Source organism: Brachionichthys hirsutus, unplaced genomic scaffold (genome assembly GCF_040956055.1).
Source record: "Brachionichthys hirsutus isolate HB-005 unplaced genomic scaffold, CSIRO-AGI_Bhir_v1 contig_424, whole genome shotgun sequence".
Lineage (NCBI taxonomy): Eukaryota > Metazoa > Chordata > Actinopteri > Lophiiformes > Brachionichthyidae > Brachionichthys > Brachionichthys hirsutus.
The window spans coordinates 375,346-388,989 of record NW_027180347.1 but is presented as its reverse complement, the minus strand read 5'-3'; the positions used below and the strand labels follow the sequence as shown (position 1 = coordinate 388,989).

General features: G+C 41.0%; 1 protein-coding gene across 1 annotated transcript; it reads right to left on the bottom strand.

The window, feature by feature from the left end:
• Nucleotides 1-12,172: 12,172 nt before the first annotated feature.
• LOC137913842 (musculin-like) lies at nucleotides 12,173-12,968 on the bottom strand. The gene is made up of 2 exons (XM_068757476.1): nucleotides 12,546-12,968; nucleotides 12,173-12,256 (listed from the first exon to the last, which is right to left on the bottom strand). Exons 1-2 carry the CDS (start codon nucleotides 12,966-12,968, stop codon nucleotides 12,173-12,175), a joined length of 507 nt encoding a protein of 168 aa, XP_068613577.1.
• Between the last annotated feature and the right edge of the window lie 676 nt (nucleotides 12,969-13,644).

Here is a 13,644-nt window from a genome sequence, read left to right as displayed (position 1 = left end):
ATATACTGCTGAGATAATCCTATTTAGACTACATATATTCATTCTAACTTAAACTGGCCACATATTTTATGCTTGTATTAAAATAATTTAAATTTGAGTATTTGATTATCTCATTCTATAGTGATATAATGTCATTGAGGGGGAATAAAGCATCCGTTTCTCTTTTGGATTGACTGAGGTGCAAACATCACTCCTATAAGAGTCTGGGCGAAGCTGCATCAAAAAGCACTATCTCCATCAGCAGTACTCCCCAGGCCCATCCTCACACTGGCAGCCTCACAAAGCCTGCCTGGAGACAGATGACAGCGTCACAAAGACAACACAGATGGCTGGCCTTAGATCACCTGGAGCAGACTTCTGAGGCATCACGGAGAGGAGAGTTTGGAAATGGGAGGAAGAGAGAGGTAAAATGCTATGTGACCTGCATAGAGACTGCAGATGTAAATTAGCTTTAAGATAACTCTGGTGCAATGCATCAAATGGAGACATTTATGTTTTTTAGTCTACATGGTCCCTTTACAAATAAACAAATAAATAAACAATAATAATAAAGGGAATGAGGTGGTGAATGGAGTGAGGATGTAGATGCAAACAAAGAAGTACACACATTTACTATAAATATTCTCCATATGGCCTGACATCTTGGTAATTGTGAGGCAGCAACAAATCATGAAGGAAGAACTGAGATTAACATTTAAATGAGAAGATTTATCTTATCTTAGTATTAGCTAACCTGGTTACCGGTGACATAACCCACGTGGTAGCACTTCTACAGCTCTCTAATTTACATAACCTATATATATATATTTTTATGTAGAAACATCTGCTGTTATTTTTGTGTACTACATGTACTCCCTCTTACAAATATTTTTGCTCAGCTAAGCTATTTGGCTGCTGGCTATACAGACTTATATTAAACAGATATGAGTGGCATCTCTCGACAGCCACAAAGCAAATGAACTGTTGTTTGAATTCTAAAACCTAGACACTATTATATTACAGTAAGATTTCCTCAGGACACATCAAAAGAAGTTGCTTAACATTAAATTTTACAAGGCATGGGCGCATAAATAAAGCTATGGCCTTTTTGTTTCCTCTTAAATTGACATCCAACTTCTTGGTATTATTTATAGCGATGGATTAGTTCATCAAAGCTAACCCTCCCTCCATCACCAGCGTCAGTGAAGGACTCATCTCAAATGTCACAATCAGGCAGCTTACAACAGGTTTGACCTCTCGCTCCTTTTTTCTTTAACAATAGCATTTTATAATGACATGGTCTGTCACACTACATATTGCGATTACATGCCCTCCTTTCAAGAGTTTTTCTCCTGACCGAGATGAATCTCTCATGATGGCTTGCGTTCATGCCCACCTTTGAACTCAGGGAGATGTTTTAGTGCCGTGACCTCAATCCATTCACATTATAGACCACGGTGAACATTTATCCAGACAGCACAATCCCCTGGATCAGATTCTTCAGCGTGATGAAGAATTTCTGGAGCCAGTAGGTCTTTAAAGTGAATCGACTCTTGACTTGCAGTGAGATAGCGTCGTGCGACTTAGGTCACGTTTTCTTGTGCAGGATGTGTGAGTTTTTATGGCAGAGACAGAATAAAACTGGTTAGACAGAACATTATTGGGTGACTTATTGGATATGCAGGTAAAACTCATAGTCCCAGAAGTAGGCCAGGTTAGACGCTGACTTTGCTGACTGTTTGTTTGTTTTTTGGGATTGCAGCTATAGATAACTTATTCCCTGCTGCTGGAGGAACTGCATTGAAACCCACCATAAAGCCATCCTAATGTGTCTCTGCCCTGTGTGACCTGGAAATTGAAAGCCACCTTCAAGAAGTTCCCAGAAAAGGAGGTGCTGTTCTTTACATATTATACTTGGAAAATAAAATACTCCTTTTTCACCACCACTGATTTTTTTTGGTTCCTTTGAATTTCTTTTGTCTAAGTTCAGCTCTCCATTTTTGCTCCTTTGCTCCTTCTCATGCCAGGATCACTTGTTCACCTCATAGACTTTATTTTTCAACGTCTTCATCCCACTGATTCCTCTATCTTTATGGTATAATCTCACCTCAGCATGTAGCAAAGTCTCCTGCATGTGTATGTTATACCTGGGACCATGCCTGCTGATGGAGCCCTTCTTCTCCAGTCCGACGTCTGATTATCTGCAAGCTTCTTACAGCTTTCATGAAAACCAAACAGACCCTCTTAGTTGGTGTTCCAGACTGAAGGAAACTGGACTAAAATATTTGCATAATTTCACAGAGGATGGGAGGAAATTGTTAAAACATGTGAGCCGAGGTCGAGGCTGCTGTAACCCTACCCAGAAGAACGAGAGGACCTTGGGTGCCACCCAGCCCCAACAATGCCAGGATGGAATGGGAAGGGGGGACGACAGGGGTGAGGAGAGAGTGATGGAGGAAAGAGTTCATACCGGCTGTTCCCATTGGACCGTCTCACCTTCTCATACTGCAGAGTAGAATGCGAATGCTACACTGAGTGGTTATAGTTAAGGAAAATAGGTACTATTTCCATTTCTCTAAAGTCTCTATATCTGTGTTGTTGTGTTTCAGCATAATAGAGAAATTAGAACAAGAGTCTTTGAATTTATTTTATTTTATCAGAATTGCTTATAGTGACTCCCCATGCGGGGATTAAGTTATCGACAAGTAATCAAGTTAGCAAGGAAAAACAGAATTATTTTTTTCCTCCTACTGACTTTTTCAAATTGAATGAAATCAAAGGCCCTTACCTAGTGTCTTATGTTATCACATAAATCATTGTATATTTCATGAGTACACTGTATGATCAAGTCCTTCAATTTTAAGTGAGGTAGTCAAAGATTCCTTCAAATCCCACAGTCCATGGAAGAAGCTAATCTTTATTAGAATAGAATCGCAGTCTGTTGGAAATATCAAGCATGTGGCTCAACATGAGTTCAGACTGGGTTGCAGCTTCACCTGAATGTGCAGGAGTAAATATGTTTCCATATGTGTTAGCATTTGCCAGAGTAGTATAGTGAATTTTGTCATATATTAATGGAACAAATAATTCAATAAGAATTGTGCAAATTACACATCATTATGTCTGTAAATGAGTTGAGAAGAGTGTTTTCAATGAGTAAAGAAAGCAATATAAACCAACAGAATATGGTTTCTTTCCAAACTTGATGTTATTTTATTAAAATTAATTCTTATATGAATTTTCATTTGCTCCTGCTAGTAATTGCACAGATGTAGCAGGGCTCCAGCCCTGTCCTCCTCCACTCTGGTTCCCACATGAACCAGAGTAGATGCCGTTCAGTCGCAGATGAGGCAGCTCACGGTAATTAAAATAGTCTGGGCCATGTGGAAAAGACATAGAGCTTTAAATGCCCTCGCTGGAGATAACATGAGCGCCATGCAGATAGATCACATGGGAGCTGCCCCGTTTACTGGGGGGATGCCAGCTGCACTAAGACACTGTGGCAAGCTTTGTCACCTTGTAAACTAAAGAGGAAGAGCGACGAGTGTGGAGAAGTCAAGGGGTTGCTCCGCCGTATGTCTTTTTGTTGCACACCAGAGGCAGAGGGAGAAGAGAGGGGAATATAGGGTCTAAGATTGCATGGCGCTTAATAAAAACTCAGAGGAGCCTGGCATGAGACACATGAAGTAGCTCAAACAAGCATCAGGTGTCTCTGGGATTTCAGAGGAAATTTCATGCAGCAAATCTGTGCGATATGCTTCTCAGTGAATAGAGACGGTGAAACGCAAGCTTTTTGTTTTTCAAAATAAAAGGAAATGAGCCATCTCTGCACAAAGACTAAAGTGTAAAGGAAAGAACAACATAGAAATTCACAATGGCCACAACTAATAATCTCATCATGCAACCCATGAAACATCAAGTTCTTAAACTTAGCGGATAATTATGAAATTATTTTGTTGATTCTACCCCCACCCAGGGATTCCTGCTTGTCTTCATTATCATGCAGATTAATTTTCTGCTAGAGGCTCAGGCAGCTGGAATACTCACAGTGCCAGAAAGATGCACAACTAAGTCACAATCAAGAACATATACAATACAACAATAATGTACGTAAACATGTCAATGACTTGGCTGGCGCGTGACCCGTGAAGCTCAGTCCAATTCTCAAAAAGGAGCATGTTTAATCGGTTTAAGAATTAGGGATGTAATGTAATGAATGTATTAGTTTTTAAATACGTGGCTTCATTCTCTGGCCCAAATGAATCAGTGTCACAGATCCAGACGGCAGGAGAGAGAAGATGAACGGCGAAGGCCTGCACGTGCAACAGGCGACGCAAATAACAGAAGAGGGAAAGGCACCAAAACAGGCTGAGTCTGCCTCTGCATCTGGGATGCAGTGATACAGGAGGAGAGAGAGTGTGTTACTGATTCAGAGAGAAGGTGAGAAACGGTGTGTGTGTGTGTGTGCGCGTGCACGCGTGCGTGTTTTTCAAGTGTTTGTGAGTATGTCTTTCGATGATGACAGAACAAATGACCTCCTCTGTCATGCGTGGCCTTGAGAATCCTCCATGGATTTACGGCTCCATCAGCCCGGAGGGCTCTCTGGCTGTCCTTGGAGCTGCCTGTTTGTCTCTTTCCACACCGCCGACCGGCCGAACAGCAGGGTCCTCCGCCTCTCCCACGGGTCAGGTCTCTCTCAACCCCCGGCGAGCTTTGATCTGACGGACAGAAGAAGGGGATCTGAGAGGGTTTTCAGAACTCTTAGAGCTCTCTCTCTCTCTCTCTCTTTCTGTCTGTCTGTGATGGTTTAGCAGACAGAAAAGAAGGGGGATGGTCAGGGTCAGGTGGGGTCAAAGGCTGGTGTCCATCTTGACTGGGGTTTTTTTTGGGATACAGAACAGCCAAAGCACTTATACAAGCAAATATGTACATTTATGAAGAGTTAAAATATTTTATAATTATATTGGTATAGTAAAACAGATAAAATGACCAACTGTAACATAATAATTGTTGCACGTGGTGTGAAATATCACTTGATTGCACTTTCCATTCGCCCCAGACATTTTTAATACCATATTTCGTCTCAATGTTTTGGCTTTCTGGCTCTCCATTTCCCCTACCAATGCTCTCAGATTGTCACTTTCGGGCACTCCAAAATTAGCTGAAACATAAAATGGTCTTAAAACCCACTACATGTTATCTATTCAGCACTAAATGATAGATTAAAAAATGCACTATGGAGATAAACGATCCACATTTAAATTAGGAATAATGGATTTATAAATTTGTGACTAAAAATGTGGCTCGGCGAAAAGTGAATAAATGACTTGTGAGCTCCACAGGGCCATGACATTATTACTTACAACTGCAAATGTTGCAAATGAACTTGAATGCTGTGATGCTTTTTAACAATTTGCGGGTGGAAAAAAAAATGAAACTGTAAAACTTGAGGCATAATAGCCTAATCTTTTCTACCGACCTCTCAGGATGATTTTAGGTGCACAAAAGAAGCAGCGTAGGCTAAAAGATGAAACGATAGCTCCGCGGATCACCTCTCTATGGCTCTAATCCGATCATTCACCTGTGTGAGTGGTTGCATGTCTGTGTGATCACCGAGTAGGCATGTCGAGCTCCACATGTGGCCCTCATCCCCACGCCTTTTCCCCACGGGCAGCCTCTCTGACCACCGCACCGCCATCAGCTCTCCGCTCACTTCTACCCAGGACAGCCCCCCTTTTGAAGGCTGAGTAATTAACGTGCCATCCGATACACCATCCAGCCATAGAGGCTCTCCAGGGGGACAGACACACACACACTCAAACGTCTCTCACACACACCCGAACCTGCATGCACACTTGCAGGCTTACACGCACAGGCGATCCATCAAACAGCGTTAACTGGCCGAGTGTTGCTGTCAGCTGTGTCTTGGTGTATGATGGTGACCCTGAGGTTAGCCCAAAGAGACCATCATGTGCCATAATGACAATCCCCTCTTCAGCAATTTGGAATTGGATGCACCATAAAACTAATCCTAAAGATGTGCCGTCTGATTGAAGGTCTCTAACAATTACCCTAAAGGGATAGATTGGAATGGGGGACATTTTTACTATCCATCCTCTGCCTCAAGAATGACGCAAACACTGTAATACCTTATATATTGTCTGTTAAAGTAATGTGTAAGGTTTTATCTAATGCTATTAAATGTATGAAGGTATTAAAACATTTCCAGAAACACCCAGCCTTCTAAGTAATAATTTTAGTATCGCTAATTCTTGTTTTCAACATATTGCATACGCTTGTTTTTACCTGTAACATCAAAGCAATGTTTTTTTAATGTTCAAATGACATTTTTCATGAGTTTTTTCTGTAATTATAATGTTTTGATTTTGCAAAATGAGACAAAGAATGTGTCGACAAGAACTGTTTTCGTTTCAGGAGAGTCTGACTATTTCTTTGAGACAAAAACAACATATTCTTTGCGTATTTATGTGTTTTGTTTGGTAGTTTATGGATTCAAACTGAATAAACTGTGTGATAAGATGTGATTATTACCTCTCAGTGCAACATTTCCAAACAGTGGTGTTTAGTTGCTGATGCTGCGGTTTAAGTTAAAAATGAGGCTCCCCCTGTGTTAACAGAAAATACATTAAAATAAAGGCAGAGAGTTAGTTTTTAATGCCATCTAAGAGAGAATATCATTAAATGTTTTTAAAAGTAATTTTTGTTATGCTCATAATTACAGACAAATACCAATAGCACTGATGCAGCAAAATATATACTATATATATATATATATATATGTTAATATTTTCATCAATTAAAAGACTTGAATTCTGTGCTGCACCTGTGCTGCTTTGCTCTTCAGAGGCATTAAACTAGAAAAGAGCCCACGTCTCAATACATTTTTCTCCTCCACCAAGATGTTTTAGGACATCACGTTTTACACAATGACCATGAAATCACTTTGATTTCCGATGTGGTCAAGGAAAGTTCAAGCCTCTTAGAAAAAAAGGTTGGATTAGGGATTTAGTTGCTTGGATGCGGCCATCAGACACTTTTGACTGAACTTTTTTTTTTTCTCTCTCTCCACAGGGTTAAAGGTGATGCAAGGATGTCAAAATAAGACTGATGCCTTCCTGGCATTTATTTAGACATATGAAAATTAGAAACTGATTGGAATGATTATAAAGATGGACTCCTGCAAAACAAAATCAATGAATTCAACATGTCAATATAGACCTGCTTAAATATTTGTTACCTTTTTTTTATTTCAGGTAAGCATCTGTGGATAACAAAACAACAATAATAAAAATAATTTCTACTAAATATTTTCTACCATTGTTGGGTGTTTACCAGGAAAGCCTGTTGTCTTTTTTCCCCCCTCTCTCTCTCAAAGATCGTGTTTGATGTGGCCAACACCGCCAGAGGCAATGTGTCAGAAAAGAAAGAGAATAAGACAAGTAAGGAGGGGGAAAAAAAGAGGGCAAAAAAAGTTCTAATCCACAATCGCAGGTGTGTTACACTTTTGTTGCCCCAGCAGAAGTTCACAACAGAGTTGATGACAAAGAGCTGTGCCCCATGCAGCCCATTGTGGCCTGGAGAACAATATGGAGGCTGTGAATGGCTAATCCCTCTGGATCGCTGACAGGTTGGGCCTTTAAGCAACCTGGGGACTCATTTCTCCACTGGGCTGGGTCGCCGTCTGACAGGGGTGGGAAAACACCGGGCAGCTTACAGCGACTGAGCCTTGGCCCTGAGCACAGATGAGGAGACCATTGTGAGAGGAAAATATTATCTCCATTGTCAGGCTGTTGCCGTCTTTGTAATGTCAGAAGATGAAATCAGGGGAGAGAATGTACCGCCAGAGGGGGGCTGGAACCAGCTCAGACTGCATGAAGGCATTTCTCCCTATCAAACCAAATACTTTTGACCTCATTAATTTTAAAATGTCCATAAAGTAACTTTTTTTTTAATTGTAATGATCAGCCTAATAAAATTCTTGAAAATAAAAAGGACATTAAACAAAATAAAACTTTCTCTAGCCTGAAATTACACAAGTTTTGCCTTTGCTTATGCACATCAGCCTGTTTGAATGCCTGCAAGAACATATCCTACAACACCTTATATTACCCAGAAACTCAAACACAATGGGCCAAATATGCAGTCAGTGTGTGTGTGTGTGTGTGCGAAACAAGAACACTGAAAGAATCTTGGCGTTGTAAATCTCTTTGTGAGAACGACAGAAAGGCGAGGACAAAATAACAGGTCAGGGGGCACCGCCCAGTCCTTGTAAACAAGGCTGCGATAGCCCCACATGCCCAGAGAACTAACTCAATATCTGTTTCTTCTGGGATCCCATTGACATCCCGTTGGAACCAGGACACCACCCAAGCAGCTCAGCGACGTCTTCAGTAAAAAAAAAATGTTACAGGACCAGCCGGGGAGACAGTGGAGGATGAAGCCGAGGGCCGTGGGGTTTGCGTGGATGTTTGGCAACCCTATCCCTCCACGGCAATTTATGCATCCTCCCTCCTTTCTTCTTCTCGTCTTTTGTCTTTCTTTGGCTCTGCCTCCCCTTTCAGAGTGTCCACCTCATCCTGCCACAAAGAGCCTCCATTCTCTCCTGAGAGGAGGCTGCCAGTCCCGAACTGTAACCCAATCACCTATCTAACAGAAGAGTGTGTCATCTCCACAGAGTAACAGGAAGTCTCGCTCACCAGACAGCCCTCCATCTCTCTGCCTCTCTATCTCTACTGGTCACACTCTCCAGAGGACATGCAGAAATACATGGAGCTTTTCTGCACTATTCTGAAACGAAAACCAACCACATAATGAAAAGAGCACTGGAGTCTGTAGATTGGTTTGAATTGATCACAAATAAGACATACTGGTACTTGAAACTGCATGAAATGCTCACTAGGGCATTGATAGAGCTCAAAAGAGTCTTGCACCAATGCCCAATTTAATCCAGTTTAATCCTTTCTTAATAAAGGGTTGGAAATATTTTGTTTTTGATTTAGTAAGGATTCTGGGTTAAAATTATTCCATCATAATCCCAATTTTTTTTTCCATGCTGCAAAAGAAAACAAAAAGTAACTTTGACAGAGTTCTGCTTGAAAATATTTAAACTAAATAAAAATAAATCCTTGCATGGATGCAATTTCACATGGACAGACATGTTCCAGGTTCATTCAGTGACCTTCAGTCAAGCAAACCACCACTTCCTTTATTCCACCACTGGATCTGTTGCAAGTGTGCTAAAACTTGTGTTTCCTCAGTTCATGTGCACATTACCCAGAAACGTTCCAGTTAGGTGCGGATAATTTGTCATAAAACAACATCCACATCTGTTGAATTTCAGCAATGAACATAACAAAAGATTTAAAAAATAAAAATAAAACAAAAACAACGGGCTGGACACAGCAGGTTTACCAGTCTCTCCGTGGGGAAGTGTATACAATTTGCAAAATAGTTATTCTGGGGTTTGCATATCCCACTTCTCATTAGTGGTATTCAGGGATGGATATTAAATAACCAACACACTGAAAGTGGGCTTTGTAAGCTCACAGCTTCGGGTGGATTCCTGCAGGCTGTAAGGCCTAAAGTTAGCACTTTTGGGACAGCTACAAAGGCAGCCTCACCGAACCCCCGGATGTTGGCTTTGGACCCATAGTTCCTTCCTGTTCATGGAAATTGCTCTACAAAGGAATATATTTCAATTGTACCAAGAGAAAGGTTGGACTGCTTTGACCATTGATGGTCGACAATGCGGTTTTATTATCAAAGCAATGTGCCATATTTAATTAAATGTGTTAGACTAAAATGTGTTTTATTACTACCCAAGACAATATTTCTATGTGGAAAGTTAATTTCTTGCAATAAATTGTCACAATCACTTGTTCATTTAACGTATTAAAACAATGCATTTTTGCTTCACGTGCACGCAGAAAAATAAATGCATTGTTCAGACTTTCAAATCTCTATTTATGTGCAAGTTCAAGAAAGCTCAAGTGTCAGTTTTGCAGAGAACAAAGTGAAGATATGCTGACCTCTGCTGGAAATATAGATGCTGGTTAAACAACTGCCACAAACCACGTGAGAATTCAAAGATTTGAATTTCTGTGAAATTACATTTAATGAATTATCTCTAATGAAATATGTCATTTTGGAAATATTACAGTAATTGCGAATCTTGAAAGACAACAGAACAAAGAGATGCTGCACTTTAACAAGTGATTTTAACACATTTTCAGATGGTAATTTCACTTCTTTGTTTTTTTTTACTTGTTAAGGGCACGGTTGTAATTAAAGTTTTAATTGCAATTACTATAGTACAGACACTTTATGTGTTTTGGGCTCCTTAATGTTTTAAACAATGCTTCTTACTTTCAGGTAAGCACTGCACCATTGAGGGTGTTGGTGTAACTTCATGGAATTTACTTTATTAAAATAGCTAATTATCATCAGGGGTCTCTTAATGACCTGTTGGACATTATTATGATGTCTGCACATTTTTGTATTTTTTTTTACTGACTATGAACACCATGGGTTTGTTGCTCTAAGTTCACGACCCTCGCCACTAGATGTCGCTCATGTGACATTACAATCTGCATGAGAATGAAATAGAATACAGCAACACATTTCCCTTCAACAGCAATGCATGCGTTCCTCCAGCTTTGTCATAAATAAGCAGCTTTATCTGTGCAACACAAAAAGCTTCCCCTCCAGAGTTCTGCAATCGGATGAGTCGGACCCAAACCATCAGCGTTCTGTTGACATGATTGGATGAATGGAATCTCATTCTCTGCGCAGTAAACATGCACTCTGGTCATTTCCACCTTGCTTTCTCTCGGTGCCACATTTGGAGTTAATGATGCGCGGACAGAGACCACGCAGCCGAGTGTGAGAAGGCAGCTCATTAGATGTCCGGGGTCCAGCAGCAGTGGCTGGTTCCTCCCAGGAGAGTTCTGGGAAACTCACCAAACATGCCCAACAGCTGCGACTCTATACGTGAAGCTGATGAAAACTCTTCCTCTTTCTCCTTTCTCGTTTTTTTTCCTTCATCTCAAGCCTTTTGTGGGTCTTTCGGCCCAGACTGTCAGGGGCCCTGGGTGTCCCATCTATCCGTACTCACATCATTTTGGGATTTAGCTGAATATAAAGGCGCTGGTAGATTAAGAGATCACTCTCTGTCCACTAAGTGAGCATGTTTTTGAGCGTCTGTGCATGTTTGGCTCAGCGGCTGAACTTTTGACCAGCGCTTTGTTAAGTTAGTTGTTTTGACTGAAATGTGAACAACTGCACAATAATGAAGTATATAGTGAGTAGAATGTTCTCAGCTTTTGAATTGCCTTTAAATATCTGTTGAGAAATATACAATGCAAGGAATGTTTTGTTGCAAGAAGGAAGCCATTTTTTGTTGTTGTTGAGTACCAAATTGTGATTTTACGAAATGCACAATTGGTTTTTTTTGGAATCAATGAATAACAGTGTTTGTCATTTCTTTTCTTTTTTCACGACCACAATTATTAATCAGCCTCTGACTATTAAAAGTTCAAACATCCGATGCTTCAGTCAAATGAAAAGGCTAAGATTCATCAAATCAACAGGAAATGATGTGCTGCTAAATAGTTGAGGGAATTATTATTGTTATCATTATTTAATTTCAAACAAAATGACATTTGTTATCTGAAATGCAACATTAAAAGACAAACATCCCGCACACAATAAATACTGTGGTTTTACAACAAAGCAGAATCACTATTATATTATTCACAATAATGTCATATCAAAGTAAGAAAATAGACAATGTTTGAACTTGTGAGGTGATTTAGAGAACGGTTGTCCATACTGCCAACCGGCTGACCTCCCAAAACCTGGATTATACACATATGATAAATATTGGGACGCCTCTCAATAGTCAATAAAATTCAAGACAGCTGGTTAGAGGCAAGTTTCTATCCAAACAAAGGAAATGGTAAACATAATTATAATAATACAATGCTAAATCCAGCAAACATGCACATAAGGAAATATTTCAAATAAAATCGATCTTAGATTGTTTTAATTGATCGTGTTCTGAAATCGATGATCAGGTCACGCAGGGAGAGCCGTGAGGGTGCAGACTATCTGGGCTCTGCACAGGAGGAGTCAGCATGTCGTCTGGCCTCCTGCTGTTTGCAGAGGGGGGGTCCTACGCTGTTGCTCCACAGAGTCTGACAGTGGATGAGATATCTTGGCTGTCCTCGGGTCGCCCTGTCATCATGAACGGCCAGGTCTGATACAGAGCAAAAGACAACACAGTTTAGCAGAAGAAGCAAACACCACATCTTCTCAGACTGAATATGAATTACAACAATCTGGATGGAGAGACTCTTTTTTTTTTCTTTTCTTTTTTTTTGAAATGATGCTGCAGAAGTATTATTATAAAATATGTTTTTTTTTTTGTCAAATTAAATTAGAAGGTCATTTTCAAATCTACAAACTCTATTAAAGTCACGTGTTGCTGTAATAAGTATAGTGTGATATTTCACTGCGGGACTTCTTTCCGTGTCGCGTCTTCATACCAGATTAACCGGGTGCGCAAAGCGGCTCTCGAACCGGTCGTCCTGAAGAAGCTGCCTCAGGTGAGAGATGTAGCTGGAAGCGAGGCGAAGCGTGTCTAACTTGGACAGCTTGGTGTCCGCCGGTACCCACGGCAGGCTCGTCTTGAGCCTGGAGAAGGCTTTGCTCAGCACTCTCATCCGCGCCCGCTCCCTGGCGTTGGCCGCGTTCCTCTGAGACTGTCGCGCCTCCTTCTGCTGGGTCTTGGAGAATATGCGCTCACGCGTGATCCGCCTCTCCGCGCCGTCATCCTCCTGATCCTCGTCCGAATACCGGACGGGGTTGTAGCAGGTAGTATTTCGTGCGCTCCTCTCCAAAGTGGCGTCAGTCCTTCTGTGACACGTCTCGTAATCCTCAGCATCACTTGCAGCAGAGCCGGTGGACATGGCTGCTCCACCTGCGCCTGCAGGGAGGCGGACACCAGAGACGCTTTTAGGGGACACAGCGGAGACAGGAAATGTCAGCTTGTTATTTAAGCTTTAAAGTTCCCATTTGGTAACCCTGCAACTTATTTCTCCTTGAGATGACAAACACTTCACCACAGAAGCATTTCATTGGAGTCCAGTCTGGAGACTGGTGCGCCCTCGAAAATGAAACATGCCTCCTTTCTTTGCTGCCCCTCTAATTTAAGGGTCCACGACTTGGCATCAGCACAGCTTTTTTTTTTAGTATTTCTCCTCCCCCTTTCTTCCCCAAACAACCATGAACCCAGCAGGACCACAATTCCTCAGTTACACCAATAAAGACTTCAGTTGCTCATCTGCAACTCAATGATTAAATGAATCCCTGCAAAATGAGCATCTAATTTTTAGTCAATCTGGTGAGGGGTGCAGTGAAATTGCAAAATAAATTTAATGATTAGCTTTGCGTAGCAGGAAAATTTACACAAATGTGTTGTTAGATTAATGGCAATCATAAAAACTATTGCGCAACTTGGTAAAGTACAAATCTATTTCCTAAAATAGTGAGCTTCACACATGTGATTTGGTAATAGAAATATCTCGAGGACCTTATCAAAAGTGCATAATCCTTCGCTGGTTTCACAGAGGGATTGGGTTTCTG

What these genes read in the sequence shown, in the direction of transcription:
- LOC137913842 (XM_068757476.1), bottom strand. Translation starts at nt 12,968, where the DNA reads ATGTCCACCGGCTCTGCTGCAAGTGATGCTGAGGATTACGAGACGTGT. An exon ending in TTGCGCACCCGGTTAATCTG is followed by an intron (nt 12,257 to 12,545) that starts GTATGAAGACGC and finishes GCTCTGTATCAG; the next exon opens with ACCTGGCCGTTCATGATGAC.